This window comes from Sciurus carolinensis, chromosome 7 (assembly GCF_902686445.1).
Source record: "Sciurus carolinensis chromosome 7, mSciCar1.2, whole genome shotgun sequence".
Classification (NCBI taxonomy): Eukaryota; Metazoa; Chordata; class Mammalia; order Rodentia; family Sciuridae; genus Sciurus; species Sciurus carolinensis.
The window spans coordinates 134,549,263-134,571,630 of NC_062219.1; the positions used below are offsets into that span (position 1 = coordinate 134,549,263).

The following is a 22,368-nucleotide window of genomic DNA, read 5'->3' on the forward strand; positions in this document are numbered from 1 at the left end:
TTTTTAATCCATTGGTGGCACCTCTAGTTTACATCCAGCTGGCATGGAAAGAAAGCTCTCACTGCAGTCAGAAGGCCCCAGCCAGATCCCTGGAGTCCCAGCAGATATGGAAAGACCTTGTCCTCCATTCACCGTGTGAAAGCATCAGTCCCGCTGACCCCGTAGCAGTGGTCTACTCCAAGCTGCAGCACTGCCCAGAAAGCAGCCTCTGAAGCACTTTCCTTTCTTTCTAATGCTTGAGACATAATTGCATTTGAGCAAAGGGACTTCTTAGTGAGTTGTTCATCCCTCATCCCCAAATGCCTGGTTGAGTAAAGTTTGCCCTTGCCTGCTCCCAGCTTTACTGGCTGGAAGGAGCTTGCAGCCACCTGGCATTACCTTTTCCTTAGAGCATTCTATAAGAACCTGAATAAAAATAGGATGGTTTTGTTTTTTAATTAAAAGGGGCTGTTATGGCAACCAGGTTTGCATGACCTTAGGAGTGCCTGTAGTGACAGGGCCTCCCTGCAGCCATGTTACTGTCTACTTTCCTGATGGGAGAGATCCTCATTCCAAGAGCCAGCAACTCCTCTGTTTTCTAATGAAAGCAGCAGTGTTGACATTCTTGGTAATTTTATAGGTCCGTAAACAACTAAATGTTGTATCCCACTTCATCCAAAGCAGAAACATCAGCAGCAAAGTTCTTATAGCCTTGTCATTATCCATAGCTCTCAGAGTTTAACGTAAAAAACAAAAAAGCTGAGAGTAGGAAGGAGAGCTAACATGGTGCAACTAGTGTCACACCCATGCCACCTTCTCCCAGGACTGCATCAAGCAGCAGTAAGGTGACCTCTGGAATCACCCTGTCAGGTTAGACAGCTTCTAATTCCCCAAAAGATCTAGAACCATGTCTTTTTTTTAAAAGGTTTCAAATGTGATGAATAACCTGCCCCAGTGAGGAGGAACTTACCTCCACCCACTGAAACCCCATCAGTTCCAACTGAGCCACATGTTTAGTGGTGGAATGTTTCATACCAGTTTTCCTGGGGAATGTGATTGTTTGAAAATCACTGTCCAGAGGACATATGATTAGATCCTTTTGTTGTCTGGGTAAGAGTTAGGCCAGGGGTGCAATTGCACCATGGCCTTGACAGCCAATCTTTACACCTTTCTGTTGTAGTCCTCTCCCCAAAGAGGAAGAGATGACAGGTTTATGTATAGTGAATTTTGTGTCATTTGTAAAGGAGGGATGTGTATACTTAGGACATCAATATGGTTCCCTAAAGGTATCAAGGAAAAAAAAATTTTTTTTATATTTTCATCTTTCTGTTCATCTGTCCATCCATTCACCTATCCATTCACCCATCCATCTATCCATCCATCCACTTGCCCACTCATTTGGCATCCAGAGCAGGTCTCCTGTGTTTTTTAGTGAAGAAAACCTAGTTTTTATTTCCCCAAAAGCTAGAGCTTTGGTAGAAAGACTGCACAGCTGGTGTTTCTCCTTCCTTAAGGGGAATGAACAAATTGTAAAAACAGGGCAGCACATGTGACTGTTGGACAGTTACTGAGAAGGACTTCAAGTTTGGTCAGTTGGGGGTTTCTCTGCCCCAGAATACACATCAGGGAATGCAATTTGGCCTAAATGTGCCTCTCTATTACCTTTGAGCATCCTTGAAGGCAGCTGGATCCTCTCTTTGGGGTTGGTGTAGCTGGTTCTTTTCTGAATGCATTATAATTGAATTTAGAATGTTCTGGTGATTAATAATATTATTAGCCTTCAAAGAGCTTTCAAAAGATGTCAACACTCTATCTTCCTTTTCAGTTGATTATCTTGTGCTCCCTCTCCTACCCGATAAGAGAGCCAACATCTTCCAGGGACAACTCCCTTCCCCACCAATCCTCCCTAGTGCCCACTGAGAGTTCTTAGCCCCCAGTGCTAGAAGATTAGAGCTCTAAACAGCACGGTAACTGCAATTTTGCTCCCAGTATATTCCCTTTAACATCCAGATGTCATTATAGACAAAATGGCTTGAACTTGTGCTTACATCCTAGAAACTTTGTTTAAAATTTTTATGATTAACTACATTGGTAGCTAACAGAACTCAGAAGACTGTCTTTTTTCAAGAAATTTCAAACCAGCTCCTTTGAACAAAATCCTATTGAAAGGAAGAAGCATTACAAGGACAGTGGGTGGCTACCAAGATGGGCTGGAACAGCTGCACAAGTGGCTCTGAATGCAGGGCTACTGACATGGGCCCTGCTGTCCTGACAGTCCTGCCTGAGGAATTTTGTCATTTGTCTGGTGACTGTAGTGGGCTTATTTGCTCAATACTCCAAAAATGATAGGATGATTTGGAACCTTGAATGGCAACTGTGAATTCTGATTTGTTTTTCTGGCTACATAGATACCCCAAGAAACACCCACTCAGACCCCATGGATTCTGGACATTTCCTTTAAAAAATTTTTATAACCGTCTCTCTTAAAATCAACTTTATTAAAGTAGAATTTGATTGATCTATTAGTGCTGGGGATCAAACTCGGGGCCTCATGCATGGTACCACTGAGCTATATCCCCAGCCCTGCTAGATGTTTTAAGCAACCACCAAGTCACCTCCACCACCCTGTTTTCCAGTCATATTGTTTGTTCCCTGATGTCTTTCCAAATATAATATGTTTCTGTCACTGTTAAGTGATTACCGTTAACCTCCATGGTGGTCAGAACCTCCAAGGGAGTTCACCCTATGTCCATATTCATGGAAAGTTTCTATTCTTACTTTACATGTCTTCCCAATAGCAGTCACAGGAAAAACTATGACAGTAGTGAGGGAGGAGAAGGGACTTTTAAGTGGTGTACTATTAATCAAAACTGTTTTTTGTTTGTTTAAGGTTACATCTGATGCCAGAAGGCAAACACAACCTGCATTTACGTTTTGCTAATGAATTCAACAAGTTAGCAGAAGACTTCCTGCAATGAAAATGCCCCTAAGAACTTTTGTGTCATAGTGGTTCCGTAGCATCCCACTTCATCACGTCACTGCCTGTTAGTTACCATGATGCCCTGAAGCTCAGAAACTCCCTGCTTTACATCACAACTCAGTTCACCTGCCTTCCCAGGCTCTCTACCCTCTGAACAATGTGATTCTCAGCAAACAGGAATAATGACTATGGGCAGCAGCCTCCAGCTTTAATAGTTACAGAGATGAAATCTTATTTTTGAACATGAATTTGTGAGTTTCTGTCATTGTCTTAAAAGTAAATCCCTGCCATATTTTATTTTCAAATAAACTTTAAGTGGAAAATTTGTAGTATTCATATCTACTATTTTAGGACATCTAGAATTTATGGCACACAATTTATTTAAGAAATAAAGCTGCATTTGTCTTTATCTCATTGTCCAAAAAGAAACAGAAACAAGAAAATAGTAAGTCCTTGATTCTAGAGATTCACTGGGAATCTGAACAGCAGCAAAAAGGTAAGGTTTGCCTTATCCCCACACTGCTCTGCACTCCTTGATCACTTTTTGAGGGGGAGTGTACCAGGGATTGAACTCAGGGGCACTCTACCACTGAGCCACATCCCCAGTCCTGTTTTATATTTTATTTAGAGACAGGGTCTCACTGAGTTGCTTATTAGCCAGTCGATTTTGCTGAGGCTAGCTTTGAACTCGGGATCCTCCTGCCTTAGTCTCCTCAGCTGCTGGGATTACAGGCATGCACACATCCCACCCACCTCCTTGATCACTGTTGCAAGCTTCCTTTAGTTTGACACTTTAGACCAGTGGAGATGAAACAATATGTGTATCCATCTCTCTTTACCAAAATATAAGGAATACTATTACCTAAAAGCAGTGAATCAGAAATCCCACATTGCTGATGAGAGTAAACCCTTAAACTTTATACCTCAGAAAATTTAGTGAAAGAATGTATTGTCTGAAGGAAAAATAAGTACCACAAGGTTTTATACACATGCTTTATTAGTATAGATATTTTAACAGACAATACTGTCATTTTTAGAGGAGATCCACATTGTCACATCAACAGTGAATTTCTGACAGAGGCAAAACTGAGCACCATAGTATACAAATAGAAAGACCATGCTGGAGGACAACAGAAGTTCACTAAAGATGCACGATTTATTTAAGTTCTTAAGCCTCATCCTCGCCTTCCTCCTCCTCAAACTCCCCCTGTTCATCGGCTGTGGCGTCCTGGTACTGCTGGTACTCGGACACCAGGTCGTTCATGTTGCTCTCGGCCTCGGTGAACTCCATCTCGTCCATGCCCTCGCCCGTGTACCAGTGCAGGAAGGCCTTGCGCCGGAACATGGCGGTGAACTGCTCCGAGATGCGCTTGAACAGCTCCTGGATGGCCGTGCTGTTGCCGATGAAGGTGGCCGACATCTTGAGGCCACGCGGAGGGATGTCACACACGGCCGTCTTCACGTTGTTGGGGATCCATTCCACGAAGTAGCTGCTGTTCTTGTTCTGCACGTTGAGCATCTGCTCGTCCACCTCCTTCATGGACATGCGGCCTCGGAAGATGGCAGCCACGGTCAGGTAGCGGCCGTGGCGCGGGTCGCACGCGGCCATCATGTTCTTGGAGTCGAACATCTGCTGGGTGAGCTCTGGCACCGTCAGGGCGCGGTACTGCTGGCTGCCCCTGCTGGTCAGGGGCGCGAAACCCGGCATGAAGAAGTGCAGGCGGGGGAAGGGCACCATGTTCACCGCCAGCTTGCGCAGGTCTGCATTCAGCTGGCCCGGGAAGCGCAGGCAGGTGGTCACCCCGCTCATCGTGGCTGACACCAGGTGGTTGAGGTCTCCATACGTGGGCGTGGTCAGCTTCAGGGTGCGGAAGCAGATGTCATATAGGGCCTCATTATCGATGGAGTAGGTTTCATCTGTGTTTTCCACCAGCTGGTGGACAGACAGGGTGGCGTTGTAGGGCTCCACCACCGTGTCTGACACCTTGGGCGAGGGCATGACGCTGAAGGTGTTCATGATGCGGTCTGGGTACTCCTCGCGGATCTTGCTGATGAGCAGGGTGCCCATGCCTGACCCGGTGCCGCCCCCCAGAGAGTGGGTCAGCTGGAAGCCCTGGAGACAGTCACAGCTTTCTGACTCCTTCCTCACCACGTCCAGGACCGAGTCCACCAGCTCGGCTCCCTCTGTGTAGTGGCCCTTTGCCCAGTTATTTCCTGCACCACTCTGGCCTGCCAGAGGGAAAGAAAATATTAGACATAGACATATAAGGAATTCTGGATTCTGTCATTTGAATTGTAGTAGAAAAGGTAGGACTAGTCTTAGATAACCTTTTAGAATTTAAGATTCGCTTTCATTACTTTGCTTTTTGTTAAGAAAAAAATTTAAATGTGTCAGTGACCTTCAAAAACCCTGGGGTTCATACTAAGGTAAAAAAGCAAATTGAAGATATATTTAACAAAACCCAAATGCTTCTAATATTAAGAACAGAACCTTCTGTAAATACTCTAATTAGGTGAAATGAAGCTGGCAAGGGGAAGGCACAGTGGGATCAGAGAAGAGGGGCTCTTAGCAGCTTTCTACACCTTGACTCTAAGCTGTGCTTTTGGCCTTTGGCACCTTGAAGTGGTTACTTGTTGCCACTGGTCCTTTGAAATTACCTGTGGCCTATAAGCCCTGTTTGAAGCTCTTGCTCTTTATTCTTTCCCTTCAGAAGCTGCTCTGTAATGGAGGCCACCACAGCCTCTGCAGGCAGGCTGACATTGATCTCTGAGCTGTCCAGACAGGGGCCAGAGACCCCCATGCCCCACACCTCCCCATAGACTGAATGGGGTTAGACCAGGACTGGGACTGTCTGTGGACACAGTCTCCCCTCAGCACTGAACACTGAGAACAGTAAAGTGTGTGGCTATTAGGAAGAAGGTGAGTGGTTTGGCCAGCTCCCAGGGACCATGAGGACATACCGAACACAAAGTTGTCTGGCCTGAAGATCTGGCCGAATGGTCCCGACCTCACCGAGTCCATGGTGCCGGGCTCCAGGTCCACCAGGATGGCCCGAGGTACATATTTGTTGCCTGTGGGAACAAGAGCTTAGACCTGTGCTTGACAGACAAGTCATGGGCAAGGCTGTGCTCTCTGCAGCTCTCATAGCACAATTCATTGCAGAAAATTCCAGCATTTGAGACAAAGGGAGGAAAAAGAAAAAGGAGATGCTGAACATGCTTAGTCATGACAAACATGCAGGAGTCTTAAGGAACCAAGAAGCACATTCTTTTTTTTTTTTTTTTTTTTTTTTTTTCAATTTGTATTTTCAATCTATATGCAAGAAGCATTTATCATTCATATGCTCCCAGGACATTTCCTGTGCCACATGTGGAAAGCAAGGTTGACATTCAGATACTCACCAGCAGCTTCATTGTAGTACACGTTGATTCTCTCCAGCTGCAAATCGCTGTCTCCATGGTAACTGCCAGTGGGGTCAATGCCATGCTCATCGCTGATGACCTCCCAAAACTGAAATGAAATAGGAATTGCATCTTGGCATAGAATTCTGTCACCAGAATGCCTTGGAACATCAGCCATCAGGGTCCTACAGTTCCTATTTTCTGCAGCATGTGCTGCAGAGGGGCTTGGAAATCCGCAGAGCATCAGCCATATTAGGGCTGCACACTGAAAAGCTGGGAGAGACACTGGAGCAGAGGACACAGAAAGTCCCCTTCTAAGAAGCAGTGGACACAGGGGGACTCTGTCCAGGTAAGGCTGAATGTCACTGCATCCTGACTGATGATGGATCTTTAGATGGGTCTTTGCAGGACAGTGGATCAGGTGACTCCGCCCCCCGCCCCCCCAACAGCTGCCTTCAGGGATCCATGACTCCTGGCACAAACCCCACGTAGCTTACAGCAGGGCAGGTTTATGCCACTGGCCTACATATTGGCCTCCATGCACTGACCCCAGCATGGAATGGGCAGGCAAGGGTAGGCACGATCCCGTGAGGACTGCCAGGCGTCAGTGGAGGAAGCTTGCCATCATGACGACTTAGAGTCCATTGTAAATTTGTAGCAGGAAAGGGGGCGGGGAGGTTGGGGTGGGCAATATGGCGGTTTTGAAAGAGACCACGTCCTTGTAAGGGCGCCCGCCCACAACTATGCACCATGCCCGCTGCCGCCTCCCCACTGCGGTCGGGAATTACAGCCCCCACCCATGCAGTTAGTCACCTGCCACCTAGCAGATGAGAAAAACCATCACGTTATATGTCATCACGTCTAGACAGTACCCGTGTTGAGACTATCTAACACCCTTCTACGTGACAGTCAAAGAAAAGCCTGTATAACATCTGCCAGTTCAATGACATTGCATTTTTTTCATTCAAACGACAAAAATATACTAATTACATTTCACACGAGGCTATGGAAGGGTACGTATTACTGTAACCCGGATTCAAATTTCAGAGATTAGTACACCCAGAGGAATGCCATGCAAATCCTCTGCAGAAGGATGATGTCCCAGGGAAATTTAAAGAGTCCTAATTAAGAGCACACACAGCTGCGTAGCATCGCGGCAGGTTTGGGTCTTCCCGGGCCCCACCCAGAGGCCTTGGGGTGGAATGAAGCCCCGGGCCACCGCACGCTCCCCCAGCCCCCGTCCCGCGCGACCCGCGCCCTAGGGTACTCTGACCCGGGTCCCCGACTCCTCCCGGCCCCCTCCCCCGCAGCGCGCCCACCTTGGCGCCGATTTGGTTGCCGCATTGGCCAGCCTGGATGTGCACGATCTCACGCATAGTGCCGGCTGCGGAGCGGGTGGAGGCGCTGGCCCTCGGAGCTGTGCGCTCGCGGTAAACCGGAGGGCTACGGACAGCGCAGAGACCTGAGGCGGTCGCCCAGCTCTGGCTTTTATATCCCGGGACCCGCCCGGCCCGCGGTGACGTAATTAGGGGCGGGGACTCGGGGGGCGGTGCGGCAGGGACTGCGGCACCGCGAGAGGGAGCTGGGGCGCGGTGCGAGGTGCGGGGGCGCTAGGGCGCGGCACTGCGGCCGCAAGGTCCAGGGAGGACTCCCAGCCCGGGCAACCGGCGGCCAAGGGCGGTGCCCAGACCTCCAGCCCGGTCTGCGGGTCGCAGCTGCACCCCCGGGGGTCCTTCTGTCTAGTTCCCGTCCCCCTCCCACTCAGCCCACCCTGAGCCCGGTATGGGGATGGAGATTCGGGTCCCAGAACCGCAGGAAGGGGCTGCTTCCAAACACTGTCCTCGCCTCTCAGGGGCGAAGAACATTTGGGGTTCCCTTTAGGAATAAGGATCCCAGAGTTCAAGACGCATTTTCAGTGGGGTCTCCAGCTATTTGCCAAGGGCATCCTGGGCAGGGTCCTCGACTCCATGCTTCATTCTCTTTCTATTCTGGGTGGGAATTCTCGGCTAGTATAAATGCTGGGAGGGGTGCAGGGCGGGAGAGAGGGGTGGCAGGGGGGACTCGGACTGGGAAGGTGACAGGCAGCTGTTCAAGGATAGCGAGGATGGCACGGTGGGTGGGTTTTCACCTCTATAAGGAAGATGGTTAGGGAGGGGCTACGAAAAGTGCTAACTGCTGGATTTGTCACTTGTCTGCTTTGGCCTCTTGGGTCCCTGTAAAGGCCTCTTAAATGTGGAAAATTTGTGTGTGTGTGTGTGTGTGTGTGTGTGTGTGTGTGTGTGTGTGTATGTATGTATGCGCACGCACGCCAGAGAGAGGAGAGAATAGGAATATAATGGCCGCAACCGATGTCATGCGCCTCTCATACTTTAGGTCCTCCAATCCTCATGGAACCTTACAGAGCTGCGCGGTTCTGTTCAGTAGCTACTAGAGACATGTGGCTGTTGAGTGCTTGAAAGTAAGGCCTCTGAACTCATATGTGCTGTAAATTTAAAATACACACCGGCTTTCATGGGCTCGGTAGTTAAAATAATGTAACATACTTCATTACTAACTTTCAAATATTGATTACAGATCAAAATGATAAGTTGGGGTATAGTGTGTGAAATAAAATATTTTAAATTAATTTCACTTGTTTCTTTTAACTTGTGAAAACTAGAAAAAGTTTATGGCTCACATTCATGGGTATTTCTATTGACCAGCACTGTTCTAGAATAAGCATTATTACTACCCCAATTTCACAGATCAGAAAGCAAGGCTGAAAGACCTGACCAGCCACAAAGCCAGTAAGTGAAGGAATCTACATTCTTTCCACTCACTTGGCAACAGCCCAGGTGAGTTTCAAAGGTTTGGGCAGGATGAGGTCAGCACCCTAATTAGTCTCCAAGATGATGGTTAACAGGGGCAGATGAACAAGAGCCTCCACCTTTTCCTCTCTAGAGCCAGTTTCTCCAAATATAAAATGATGATAATTACAGGTGCCCTGGAGCCAGCATTGTGAGCAGGAAATGAGAAGCTACATATGAAAGGGGGTCGAGTTTATAGAACAAAAATGTCTCCATAAAGCCCATGGTGATGCTGTCATTATAAATATGAAGCCTGCTTCCCATATTCATACTTGCTCTGTTCCAGAGGTGGAAGTGAAAAGCCAGTCATCCATGAGGAGTCTCTTGACCTTAAGCTGTCTTCATTAGCCCTGCTTTAGAAAGTCAGGCCTGTTGGGTCCACCCAGCATATAAGCAGGTGCCTGGTGCCTTCTCTCAGGTGGTCATGGATGTCCTAGACTTCTCCTCCCGCCCCTCCACAAGGTGCTGGGCCCCTTCTCGACAGCTTGTCTCACTGATGCTCTGCTCAGTGTTCTAGGACTTGGCCTCCACCTTCTCCCACCCTTGTGTCCAATTCCACATCATAACCATTCACCATCAGCCAGGGGCTTCCAGAACCTCCCCAGAAATGGCCCCTGCTCCTGGCAACTAATGCTGATTACACAGTTTCACGAAGATTTTCTGGAGATAATTGCCTGTTGAACTTTGTTGTTCCATTCAAGGTGGAACTCAAGGCCAACAGGAGCAGAGAATGAGACATGGGAGGGATGATATTGGGGTCATGGGGTCTCAACAGGTAGGCATTAGATCACCTGTCATGGAATACTTCTTCTCATTCTGATGCCATTCCCAGCTGAGTCCTTCAGCAAGTCACCTCATCTCTCTGAGCCTATATGGTCATGTCTGGAAAGTGGAAATCTGTGATTGCTACATTGTGTGACTGTGAGGCCCTGTATGTGCACTGAGCACCAAGTGAACAGAGTAAACGGACAAATGATGGCATGTGTTATATACATGGCCCCAGCACCTGAGGACTGTCGGCAGTGGCTGTTCTTCCCAAATCTGCCTGCTCCTGCCACCCAGCCTACGCCTCTGCATGCTGGTTTTTAGTCCTTCTCCTCCCTAGCACTGCCTCGATGTGTATTAGTATATAATCAGAGAAACAAACATGCAGATGTTCAAATAATGCCTGCCCTGCCCGAGGTGACTCATTCGAGGGCTGTGAGTTCCTGCTTTCCTCTTCAGTGTAAGTACCCAAACCCACCACACTGCCACAAAGCAACCCTCTTTGCACAGCACTGAGCAGATAATAACAGGAGGAAATGGAGCCAACTAGTTCTCCTCTTCCCTAGAATAGGCCTCTGAAGAGCGCTGGGGGAAATAATTGGTTTTCTCTCACTCTCTCCTTTTATCTGTTTGTCTAAAAGGGAGCAGCTCTGCTGGCAGTTGGGCAGGTGATGGCAAGGGATACATATGTCCTCCAGCCACAGGTCATTTCCTGCTTTAGACCTGAGATCACCAGAAGTGTTTCAGCTCCATCACCCCTACACGGAAGGCACTCTGAGGACAAAATTCAGACCAGAGAGTGCATGCTCAGTGGAAGGCTTACCCACATGTGTCTTTCATGGAAGGACTTGAAACTTACCCTTCTCTCTGCCTGCCCTTCATCTTCACCTACTCTCAGTGGGCTCTAACAGGAAGGATTCTGGTGAGAATGTTCTAGTGAAAAGTGCCCTGTGAATACATGGCATGTTAAGGGTGATGATTACTGCTCATTGATGCCCCATTTATAGGTGACACACACACTGTAGCTAAAATATATCTGGTCAGCCTAATGACCAGGGTCATGAAATTTTTAAAAACATCAGTTTCCTTTGCAGAATAATGAAAACCCAAGAACTATCCTGACAATAAGATTGTTACCATTTTTCATGAAACAAATTCATATCCTATAATGTTGGGCCCCTTGAAGGCCCAGGGAACTGGACACCCCCAATTTCTCTTGCCCAAAAACCCATCCAATGAAGCCCCACCTACTACTACTTAATAAAAGCAACTGTGGAAATGAAGGAGTGTTTCTAAAAGCATTTAAGAAACTTTCCTTTAAAAAAAATATTACCTAAAGTATAAGACTGAACTTTAATTTACTTTACTTTTAGAAGGTCAACCCCACCTCTAAGTTCGCAAATTTTTGCATCAGATGACAATGATAATTTAGATTGAACAGATACTAATTTTTTCAACCACTTTGTGTGTGTGTGTGTGCTAGGGATGGGACACAGGGCATGCTAGACAACACTCTACCACTGAGCCTCCCTAACATCCATTTTTAATACAAGTGCCAGTCTGGGCCTTTCAAAATTGAAGATTCTACTTCTGGTTGGATATCAAATTCTCATTAAGCTCTACCCCTCAAAAAAGGTAACTGTGTTAATTATATTGATAGGTATTTCATATACATATTTTCTAATTATTATATTTTAAAATTTAGGAAGTACTAAAGAGCACAGATATCTTTCCACTATTCTTTATTCTATTCTTGCTTAATTAATATCTTCCTTTTTTTCCTACCTATGTTTAGACTTTTTTTGCTTTGTTCCTTTTTTTTTTTTTTATGGAAACATAAATAATCAATATCCGGAAAGTAAGGAGGGAGAATGGAAGAGATAGGGAGGTGCAAATAGGAAGAGGAGCAGAGCAGGAGGGAGGACAGACTGAGAAAAATAGAAAAGCAAAGGCCTAGAATTTTACAAAGTTTTTAAATTCTTAGAACAGTCTCTCCATTCCTTCAACTTATCTTCCTCTAGATCTGACTTGAAATATATAACTTCAGAGATGCTTATCTAATTTAACTTTCCCTGGCAGAAGAAACCTCAGCAAGTGATTTTAGATTCTGTTTTTCTTATCCAGTTATATCCAAACCCTTCCATTAGGCTCTAATGTCTCTCTCTAAAACTCTATATGCCTTCCCATACCCAGTGTTCTTTAGCAACCAGGAGGCAAGAGTCCTTGATAGCAACAGACTGAGGGGTAATAATTGAAACATTGTGACAATATCATGTATGTAAGACCCTATATTACATGATGTCTCCCAAGGAAGCAGGGCTCCAGGTGGGGGTTGTATCTTTCAAACATATAGCCTTGGCAAAGAAAATAAAAACATTAGAATTATGTAGACTTACCTAGCACCTTAAATGTTTAAACTTTGAATTACTCATTAAATTGTCCAATAAACCTATGAGTTAAGTCCTGTTCAGGCCCCTATGATACAAAATGAAAACTGAGGCCCATGTGTCTCCTTTGCGGGGCTTGGCCTAGAGCTGGGGGATCTGAATGCAGAAACACAGAGTTCCATTTTCACCACCTCATTATTTCATGGTGTACATTAAATAAGACATCCAAACACATAGGTACTTGGGAATCACTTTTGAAAACCCACCTTTTTAATTAATTCAGCAAATACATGCTTGGTACACACTGTTATGTACTATTCCAGGCAGGGAGGACTATAGTCAAGGAATATATAAAATTTCTGCTCTCAGCAAATTTATGTAGTTTTGTAGCAAAAGACAATAAGGAAGGTTGAATAGTAAATAAGGAATGTTCAAAATGGGGAATGTCATAAAGAAAGATGAAAATGACACATTAGAAAAAACTGAAGTAAGATTGTTGGAAATGTCTATTTAAGAAGGTTATAATTGCCCAAAGACCTGTTGTATAGATCACAGATGGGTCCAGAGGTAGTGCTGGCTTGTTTGAAGAAGCTCCAAGAGGCTGATGTCATTGAGATGAGTTAGTAGACAGTAAGCAGGAGACACAGTCAGACATACGGGGGTACCAGGTTGTCAGGGCTTTGTTCCTTTTAACATAACTTTTTTTTTGCCTTCAAATTAAGAATAACAAATATTGTAACTTCTAAGGCCACACGTGAAATAAATCAGACAAAATCTCACAAATTCTCAGATATATGTAACCTTCTCCCAACTGCTCCCATTCTTCCCAAAATCTAAAGCATCTAGATCACACTGAATTCTTTGAGCAAACTAATTTACATGGCCCAGTCTGTTCACATGATTGGAATGAATTTCCCCCATTCCTTGGTTGGTTAAGATCACAGGCTCTAGAGGTTGATGGAGTACATACAAATCCTAATTCTGCTACTTATTAGCTTTGTGACTTAGGCAAATTAATTAACCTCTCTGTGCCTCCCATCTATAGAGTAGTAATAATAATAGTATAGTCAATACTCTGGATCAGTGGATTCATTCAACTGTGAGTGGTGAATATTTGGAAATTATTGCTACTGTACTGAACATGTAAACTTTTTAATTATTATTTGTCTAAATAATATAGTTTGGCATACATAATATTTACATTGCATTAGATATTATGAGAAATCTAGAGATTATTTAAAGTCTAGAAAAGGATATGTTCAGGTTCTATGCAAATACCATGCCATTTTTTATAAGAAAATTGAGCATCTGAGGATTTTGGTATCAGCACACATCCAAGAATTGATTTCTCATGGATATGGAAAGACAGCTCTTTATGTCTTTATGTACCACCCGGGAGGGGTTTGGTACAGCTGTACCAAACCTCTAGGTTGACTGAATGAACTGATATGTGAAAGCACTTATGATACCACCAGCCACACAGTGAATATAATAAAAATCTGTTATTATTATTATTATTATTATTTTCTTCCTTCCTTCTGGGAGCTCTTCTTCTTAAGTTAATACTCAAATCCAATGTCACTGCTATAGTTTGAATCTGAAAGTTCCCCTTTCAAAGCCCCATGTGTTCAAGGCTTGATCATAAACCTGTTATGCTATTGAGAGATGGTGAAATCTTTAAGAAGTAAGTCCTAGTGGGAGGAAGTTAGGTCAATGGGGCACATCTTGGAAGTGGATAGTGAAATTCTAGCCCTTCCTCTTCTTTCTTTCACTTCCTGGACACATTTGAGGTGCTTCTTTTGCCCCACAAGTTTATCATAAGACCCCAAAACCACAGGCCCCCAAATAAGAAGCCAACCAACCATGGCCTCAAACCTCCAAAACTGTGAGCCAAAACAAACCTTTCCTTCTTATAAGTTGTTTATCTCAGGCATTTCATTACAACAACAGAAAGCTAACACAATCACTTTCTCTGTGATGCTCTCATTAGGCAAAAATACTCCCTCCTCCATGCCCTGTACTATTGTACACTCACCTCCCTGTTATCCTCAGCCCTGGTGCATGAGGTTGTCCACAGCAAGGAGGTGTTTCACTAGAAATGAACAAGCAGCAGTACTCCTAAGTGGGGAGACTAGGCTCCATTTGAATCTTCTCCACTATCCAAACCCTGAACTTCTGCAGGTCAATGGGTGACACCCTGCAAATGGATTTGGCCTGTTCTTTGAAGTTCCAGGACCCCCTGGAGAGCTCCTTCCTGCACTTTCCAACTGTCTGCCTCCCTCCTTGCCTATTTTCTGAATACAGGCTTTTTTCACACTTCCCCAAGATCTGGGTTGCCAAGGAATCTGGGTGGGACCAGCCCTGCTGCCCTCCACAAGGCCAAGCCAGTGCCAAGAGTGCTGGTCATTTCTCCCAGAAGCTCCAGAGCCCAGATCCATTCTGTTTCACTTTCAAGGCAAATAGCATTTATGGAAAGGTTGACGTCAACATTTTCTTCTCTGTGGCAAGGAAGCAAGTTAGACTGTGTAGAGCCTAATAATTCTGCCTTCTGCTGAAAGTGGGCAGGGGTGAGATTTGCAGCAATAAGTGCAGGCAGGAAGGGGAGGGACCTGAGACCACCCCCCATTGCCGCCACCACCGGGGAGGGGTGCTGGCCCAGTGACTGCTGCCTTGGCTGCTCTTCCTTGAGGCTCTTCCTGCCATTTCAAGAGTGCCCCTCCCTGCTCACCACCAGTGGGTAAACCCAGTAAACCGCTGTCTCAAGAACAGTCTTTGCAGGGGAAGCAGCAAACTCAAAAGGCCAAGGGGAAGATGCACTTAAAATATTGAAGGTTAATTTTTTTCTAGCTGCAAAAGAACATTGATTTTCATTTTCTTTTCAAAGTGTTTATTAGAACTTGAGCATTTAAGTTATGTGAAGATCCAGACCCCAGGGACCTCCTCCCCTATGTGGCTGGGAACCTTGAGAGGAACTACAAATTTTCCCTGGTTCTGTGGTTCCTTCCTTTGTTTCCCAGCTTAATCCCAGTAGTACTTTCATTTACTGTATAGTAAGGATGCTCCTTGTCTATAATCAGTTACTTATGCCTAATTGTCATGTAGGCATGATAATAGGCATCATTTTAAGATACAGTGTAAGATTAAATGTGTTAATTTATTTTAAAGTTGGCCCCTGTATTGTGGGTTCCCCATCTATGGGTTCACCCAATCGTGAATCAAATGTATTTTTTTTTAAAGTGTGTACCGAATATGTACAGACTATTTCCTTGTCATTATTCCCCAAACAATAGCATAACCTCTATTTACAAAGCATTTGCATTGTATCAGTTATTATAAGTAATCTGGAGCTGATTTACATTATACAGGAGGAAGTGCCCAGGTTATATGCAAATATTATACCCTTTTATATTAGTCACTTAAGCATTTGCAGACTTCTGTATCCACTGGGAGGGTTCTGAAACCAATCTACCTCAGATACCAAGACAAGTTTGCTGCAGGTCACCCAAGGGATCTGTAAGAGACAAGGTAGAACAACTCAAAGGTGGCACACCAGAGAGGCAGGGACGCTGGGCTAAAATCTGTCATTGAATGGGGCCTCCTTCCAAAGATGCTAACCAGGCTGGGCAAGAGTCCTGAGGAAGGTTATAATTGTTTGCAGTGGGAAGTCACCAGCAAGTCCATGAAGAGTGAGCAACAAAGACATTGGGGTGGCAGGGAGGCAAGGTGTCCAATAGTGTCTGCTACAAATACATTTGCTAGAAAATATTGTTTTACATCTCCAAAGATGTGACTTTTAGCCATTGTGCCTGGTGCTGGGGCTTGGATGATCATGACTGTCTTCTTACTTTAAGAGACCTGTGGTTCCCATGCTGGCTGCTGCTCTCTTCACTACCTGAACACTTCCAGTTCCTCCCTGGCCCCTGAAGAAATGGGATTTTGGTTGTCTTCCTAATCTAGGCAGTCACTGGACTCAGAACTGAAGGAAAAGGCCAAAGTTGTTGACCAATGTTTGATCGTCCTTGCTTGAAGCCTGTAACGATGCAGGTCTGACCACACCAGCCTCATAATGGTGACTCAGAGGAATCCGTGCTAGTTCTTTGAAGAGCTGCTAAGAAGCATCTCACCCTCCCCGCCCCTCTGCTGTTAGCTTTGGGATGCTAGGGAAGGACATGACCTCGGCTGGGTGAGCTCGGGCACCGTCAGGGCGCGGTACTGCTGGCTGCCCCTGCTGGTCAGGGGCGCGAAACCCGGCATGAAGAAGTGCAGGCGGGGGAAGGGCACCATGTTCACCGCCAGCTTGCGCAGGTCTGCATTCAGCTGGCCCGGGAAGCGCAGGCAGGTGGTCACCCCGCTCATCGTGGCTGACACCAGGTGGTTGAGGTCTCCATACGTGGGCGTGGTCAGCTTCAGGGTGCGGAAGCAGATGTCATATAGGGCCTCATTATCGATGGAATAGGTTTCATCTGTGTTTTCCACCAGCTGGTGGACAGACAGGGTGGCGTTGTAGGGCTCCACCACCGTGTCTGACACCTTGGGCGAGGGCATGACGCTGAAGGTGTTCATGATGCGGTCTGGGTACTCCTCGCGGATCTTGCTGATGAGCAGGGTGCCCATGCCTGACCCGGTGCCGCCCCCCAGAGAGTGGGTCAGCTGGAAGCCCTGGAGACAGTCACAGCTTTCTGACTCCTTCCTCACCACGTCCAGAACCGAGTCCACCAGCTCGGCTCCCTCTGTGTAGTGGCCCTTTGCCCAGTTATTTCCAGCACCACTCTGGCCTGCCAGAGGGAAAGAAAATATTAGCCACAGACACAAGAAATTCTGAATTCTGTTATTCGGATTGTGGTGGAAAGGTAGGACTAGTTTCAAAATGGCAGATTCTTCTTCTTTAGATTTGTTTTTGTTACCTAAACAAAAAAGTTCAATGTATCAGTGACCTTCAAAAACACTGGGATGGGAGGGATGAGGAAGTATGATCAATGGATACTAAGTTACAGTCAGAAGAAAGCAGATGCTCTCATGTGCTATTGATCAGCAGGGCGAGTATAGATAATAACATCTGGTACATTTCAAAAAGTTAGAAGAAAGAATTTTGAAAGTTTTCACCTTAAAATAAAGAGATAAATATGTTTAAGCAACTTTAAACATTACACAATCTATACATGTATTAAACATTAGATGGTACTTCTTTAGTATACACAACTTTTATACTTCTATGTATCAGTTTAAAAATTTTTAAATAATTTTTAAAAGCTTTTAAAGGTTGAGGAGAAAAAACTAGAATAAAGTTAAAAAAAAATTGAGGAAGAGGATGCCTTTAACAAAACCAAGCTTTTTCTAATATTAAGAACAGAACCTTCTGTAAATACTCTAATTAGGTGAAATGAAGCAGGCAAGGGGAAGGCACAGTGGGATCAGAGAAGAGGGGCTCTTAGCAGCTTTCTACACCTTGGTCCTAAGCTGTGCCTTTGGCACCTTGAAGTGGTTACTTGTTGCCACTGGTCCTTTGAAATTACCTGTGGCCTATAAGCCCTGTTTGAAGCTCTTGCTCTTTATTCTTTCCCTTCAGAAGCTGCTCTGTAATGGAGGCCACCACAGCCTCTGCAGGCAGGCTGACATTGATCTCTGAGCTGTCCAGACAGGGGCCAGAGACCCCCATGCCCCACACCTCCCCATAGACTGAATGGGGTTAGACCAGGACTGGGACTGTCTGTGGACACAGTCTCCCCTCAGCACTGAACACTGAGAACAGTAAAGTGTGTGGCTATTAGGAAGAAGGTGAGTGGTTTGGCCAGCTCCCAGGAACCATGAGGACATACCGAACACAAAGTTGTCTGGCCTGAAGATCTGGCCGAATGGTCCCGACCTCACCGAGTCCATGGTGCCAGGCTCCAGGTCCACCAGGATGGCCCGAGGTACATATTTGTTGCCTGTGGGAACAAGAGCTTAGACCTGTGCTTGACAGACAAGTCATGGGCAAGGCTGTGCTCTCTGCAGCTCTCATAGCACAATTCATTGCAGAAAATTCCAGCATTTGAGACAAAGGGAGGAAAAAGAAAAAGGAGATGCTGAACATGCTTAGTCATGACAAACATGCAGGAGTCTTAAGGAACCAAGAAGCACATTCTTTTTTTTTTTTCCAATTTGTATTTTCAATCTATATGCAAGAAGCATTTGTCACTCATATGCTCCCAGGACATTTCCTGTGCCACATGTGGAAAGCAAGGTTGACATTCAGATACTCACCAGCAGCTTCATTGTAGTACACGTTGATTCTCTCCAGCTGCAAATCGCTGTCTCCATGGTAACTGCCAGTGGGGTCGATGCCATGCTCATCGCTGATGACCTCCCAAAACTGAAATGAAATAGGAATCGCATCACGGCCTGGAATCCTGTCACTAAGGATGACCTTGGAATAGGGGCGACCACAGTCAGTAGTCCTACAGAGAGACCAGAGAGCAGCTGGCCCCTATTTCCCACAGCAACTGCTGCTGAGGGGCTTGGAAATCTGCAGAGCATCAGCCATGTTGTGGCCACAGACTGAAAAGCTGGGAGGGGCACTGAAGGAGAGGGCATGGCAGACCCCCTTCTGGGTCCCAGGGGATGCAGGGGAGCTCTGTCACTTCAGGCAGGGCTGAATATCCCTGCATCCAGGGATGGATGCCTTGGTACAGCCCTCAGTCCGTTTTATATCACTGACATACAGTTTGGGCTCTGGTCACTGACCATAGAAAAATGAGTGGGTTAGCGGGGAAAGGAGTCTGAGAGTACAACCAGGCAACAGTGGAAGGAGCTGGCGCTCAGGCTGCAAACTCTCTTGTGAACTTGCAGCAGGAAAGGACACAGGAGACATCCTTGTACAGGGGCCCGCCCACAACCATGCACCATGCCTGCTGCTGTCTCCCCGCTGCAGCCTGAAATTAAAGGACTGCACAGTGCTGTCAGTTTCCAGCTCACAGATGGTAGAAGACCATTGTGTAACATGTCAACACATGTAGACTGTGCCCATGTTAAGAGAATCTATCTAAATCCCTTGTCAATATGACTCTATGGTCAAATAAAAACAAGTCTAGACTTGGATAAGGAGAAACTGGTTAAAAGGACCATTTCGATTGGTAGAATGCTCTGATCTTAGTAATCTGCAAATATTCAAAGCCAGATAAGGTGTTCTTTCATAGGGATTGATGAGCAAGTCTCACACAAATCTTGGGGGGCTAGGGGTGGCCAAATGAGGGAACAGAGAGGGTGGTAAGATCAGGTCCCTTCCACAGGAAGTATTGTTCTATTTAGTCAGCAGATTCTGAGACCAAGCTATTAAGGGGAAAGTGTGCACCTGAGTGCTTGGGAGCAACTAAAACTTCAGGGGACTTCAGCAAGGGTAAATTCTGACTACAGTTTGGTGAAGCCAAAGTAGTGGGTAAGAAATGGGCAACTGAGGACTCTTGGTCATTCCTCCATTGCTTCAACCTCACACAAAGCTATCATTATATGCTGTCTTACATGGAATAACCTTCACTGCAAAGTTGAGGTTGGTTTAGTTGGATCTTGGGTGGGTCAACTCAATGATCAGGCACCTACTGGGAGGTATATATTAAATATAATAATAATAAGTATTGAGCTAGGTGTGGGGGCTTAGGCCTGCCATCCCAGCAGCTTGGGAGGCCGAGGCAGGAGGATCCCAATTCAAAGCCAGCCTCAGCAATAGTGAGGTACTAAGCAACTCAGTGAGATCCTGTCTCTAAATAAAATGCAAAAAATGACTGGGGATATGGCTCAATGGTTGAGTGCCCCTGAGTTTAATTCCCAGTGCCCACATCCCCACAAAAAAAAAAAAAAAAAAAGCAAGATTTGAGGTATGAAAGGAGCTAGGCACTAAGGCCCTATGATGTTGGACCTGGATCATCCTTAAATGTACAAATGAGAGTGACAGTGACAATTTGATGAATTTCCTGATTTGCAGTCTGAGTATTTTTGGCGATGGCAGAGACATCAGAGAGGTCTATGGGGACACATGCACAGCATTACTTCTACTACACAGACACCAATGTCCTTTGGGAAGCCATGATCCTGGCCAACGCCAGACAATTGCTGAGGACTGATCACTGGAGTTCCCTTGTTGTCTAGTGATGATGTTGGTGTCTTTGGTAAGATTGTCCATACTTCTGGCCGATCGTGGAAAACATGGAAGTCCTGGTGAGCTTAAGGAGTGGCCCACAGACAGCAGCTCCAGGGACAAAGCATATCCAGCAACATTATGTCTTTTCAGTTTCCTCCCAAACCTTATCTTTTTGTTCTATGGGTGGTGAAGGAAAGTCAGAACCTCCTTTCTGGGGCGGGGATTCTGTGCTTTAGCTTATAGATATAACATGTTTTTGTACAACTTTTGGATTTTCTAGTGTCTGGAAAACTTTAGGTAATAGTATAGTTAGGGTGAGAAAAGAAGGCTGTCTGGTTAAAGATTTGATAAGGACTAGTAAGACTAAATTTTAATGGGAATTTGTCTAACTATCAGTCACACTTCTGCCTTTTCTGTCTAGTCCCTTCCCCATCAGATTAAGGAGATAATATCCACTCAAATCTTTCCCCTCTCTTATGGAAAATGTCCCAAATCCAAAGGTGTCAGAGTTTTCTTTTCAAACTTTCTTAAATTCACTTATAAGGCCTGTATGAGCCTCTCCCCCTAGGTCCATTCTCATGAGGATAGACACTGCCTGCAGTATGCAACCCTAGAATCGAGGGGTTCCAGGGGTATCCTGATGATGAAGTTTGGATTTGTGAACTGGGATGCCCACAACGTGTGCCTAAGGCACTCTAATAACTCTGAACAACAAAGATCAGATGAGCTTCCCTCATTAGTAATATTCCATGCATATCATCACACGTTGATGTGATATCTTGATTCCTCAAGATAGCATAAAGTCCACATTTGTCACTTATCTGGACTCTGCCTAAGGCATTCTTTTTACCTGAATCTTTATGCTATAAAAAAAAATTATAACTGTTGGCTGAGGACATCACTCAGTGGCAGAGTACTTGCCTAGCATGCACAAAGCCCTGAATTTGAGTCCCAATAAACACACGTGCGTGTACACACACAAGCATCATAACTGTGAGAATAACGATTTCCAGTACATTCTGTGAATCTTTCTAGCAAATTATCAAGCCCACTGGTGGTCTTGGGAATCCTTGAATTTGCCATCTAGGGTGGTAAGGGTGGTTTTGAGGACTCTTCCCTCTAAGTTCAAGTTGACTGAAATGTTTCACAGTTGTGTCAAAATGGGATTCACCAGACCCACCCCAACTGACTGAAACATGTGGCTGGAGAAGAGGAAAAATGAAAGAGTGAAGGTGAGGAACCTTTGTTTCCTGTATGACCACAGTCACCTGTGGTACAGAATTGGAGCTGTGCTGTAATTAGTAACAAGAGGCTAAACTTAGAAAGAAATTTAATTTTTTGATGGATATAAATCCTGAACAATGGGTTCAATGGATTCAGAAGGAAATGACAAGTAACAAGAAACAAGCTAATACCAATTTCTTGTTTATTATTTGTAATAGCAAAAGTGAAAGTAAGAGGGCATTGGGATAGATCCTGAGGCTGAGCCAGGCTTGGATTCTGGTTGGTCCAAGCTAGAATCACTAACCTCAGTGCTGCTCCTAAAGGGAACAGAGAAGATGAAGCAACAGATAAACGAGATTTGCATGAGAGGTCTGACTTTTGCCCTTGACTCTTCGGAGGTGATCTCTAAACCCCTGGAATGTTCCAACTAGTAGGAGTATCTTTGTTTGCTTGAGGGCTTTAGCCACTGGATGGTCTAACAATTTGATTAATGATGGTGGCCTTAGCCACTTGGTTTTATTTCTAATCTCCCAGGAACTGGGATTAAAGGTACTAGCCCAACCTCAAGAAAGGGCTGGGCACTGCGGGTTAGACATGTGGGCAGGATTTGGTGAGGCCATGGCAAAAAGTCTAAACACCAAAAGCTCAGGTGAGCATCTCTGGTTGGTAATA

At 45.4% G+C, this 22,368-nt stretch overlaps 3 protein-coding genes across 4 annotated transcripts in view; 1 reads left to right on the top strand and 2 right to left on the bottom strand.

Annotated features, from left to right (window-relative positions):
• Nucleotides 1-3,305, top strand: part of Bphl (biphenyl hydrolase like) — a 29,712-nt gene extending 26,407 nt beyond the window's left edge. Inside the window, exon 7 of one of the 2 annotated variants that reach the window (XR_007109538.1) lies at nt 2,870-3,305. Coding sequence is in view for 1 of the 2 variants with exons in the window: in XM_047558938.1 (XP_047414894.1) it covers nt 2,870-2,957 (88 nt within the window). In the remaining variant the exon portion in view is untranslated. The remainder of the gene's footprint in view (nt 1-2,869) is intronic. The other variant, XM_047558938.1, reaches the window with a different exon arrangement.
• A 629-nt stretch (nt 3,306-3,934) lies between these two features.
• On the bottom strand, nt 3,935-7,838 carry LOC124988155 (tubulin beta-2A chain). Its single transcript, XM_047557395.1, has 4 exons — nt 7,681-7,838; nt 6,362-6,470; nt 5,921-6,031; nt 3,935-5,188 (listed from the first exon to the last, which is right to left on the bottom strand). Exons 1-4 carry the CDS (start codon nt 7,735-7,737, stop codon nt 4,128-4,130), a joined length of 1,338 nt encoding a protein of 445 aa, XP_047413351.1. The 5' UTR covers nt 7,738-7,838; the 3' UTR covers nt 3,935-4,127.
• A 48-nt stretch (nt 7,839-7,886) lies between these two features.
• LOC124989446 (tubulin beta-2A chain-like) lies at nt 7,887-19,330 on the bottom strand. The gene is made up of 5 exons (XM_047559283.1): nt 19,314-19,330; nt 18,603-18,796; nt 18,176-18,286; nt 16,529-17,134; nt 7,887-8,236 (listed from the first exon to the last, which is right to left on the bottom strand). Exons 1-5 carry the CDS (start codon nt 19,328-19,330, stop codon nt 7,887-7,889), a joined length of 1,278 nt encoding a protein of 425 aa, XP_047415239.1.
• Nucleotides 19,331-22,368: the final 3,038 nt, after the last annotated feature.

Bases quoted from the DNA above. Each gene is read 5' to 3' on its own strand.
- LOC124988155 (XM_047557395.1), bottom strand. From the start codon at position 7,737: ATGCGTGAGATCGTGCACATCCAGGCTGGCCAATGCGGCAACCAAATC. The intron at 6,471-7,680 runs GTGGGCGCGCTG...ATTTCATTTCAG, and splicing joins GCAACCAAATCGGCGCCAAG to TTTTGGGAGGTCATCAGCGA. The intron at 6,032-6,361 runs GTGAGTATCTGA...TTGTTCCCACAG, and splicing joins GTACTACAATGAAGCTGCTG to GCAACAAATATGTACCTCGG.
- LOC124989446 (XM_047559283.1), bottom strand. The intron at 18,287-18,602 runs GTGAGTATCTGA...TTGTTCCCACAG, and splicing joins GTACTACAATGAAGCTGCTG to GCAACAAATATGTACCTCGG. The intron at 8,237-16,528 runs GTCCTTCCCTAG...TTATTCCTAAAG, and splicing joins GCTCACCCAGCCGAGGTCAT to GGAACCCCAAATGTTCTTCG.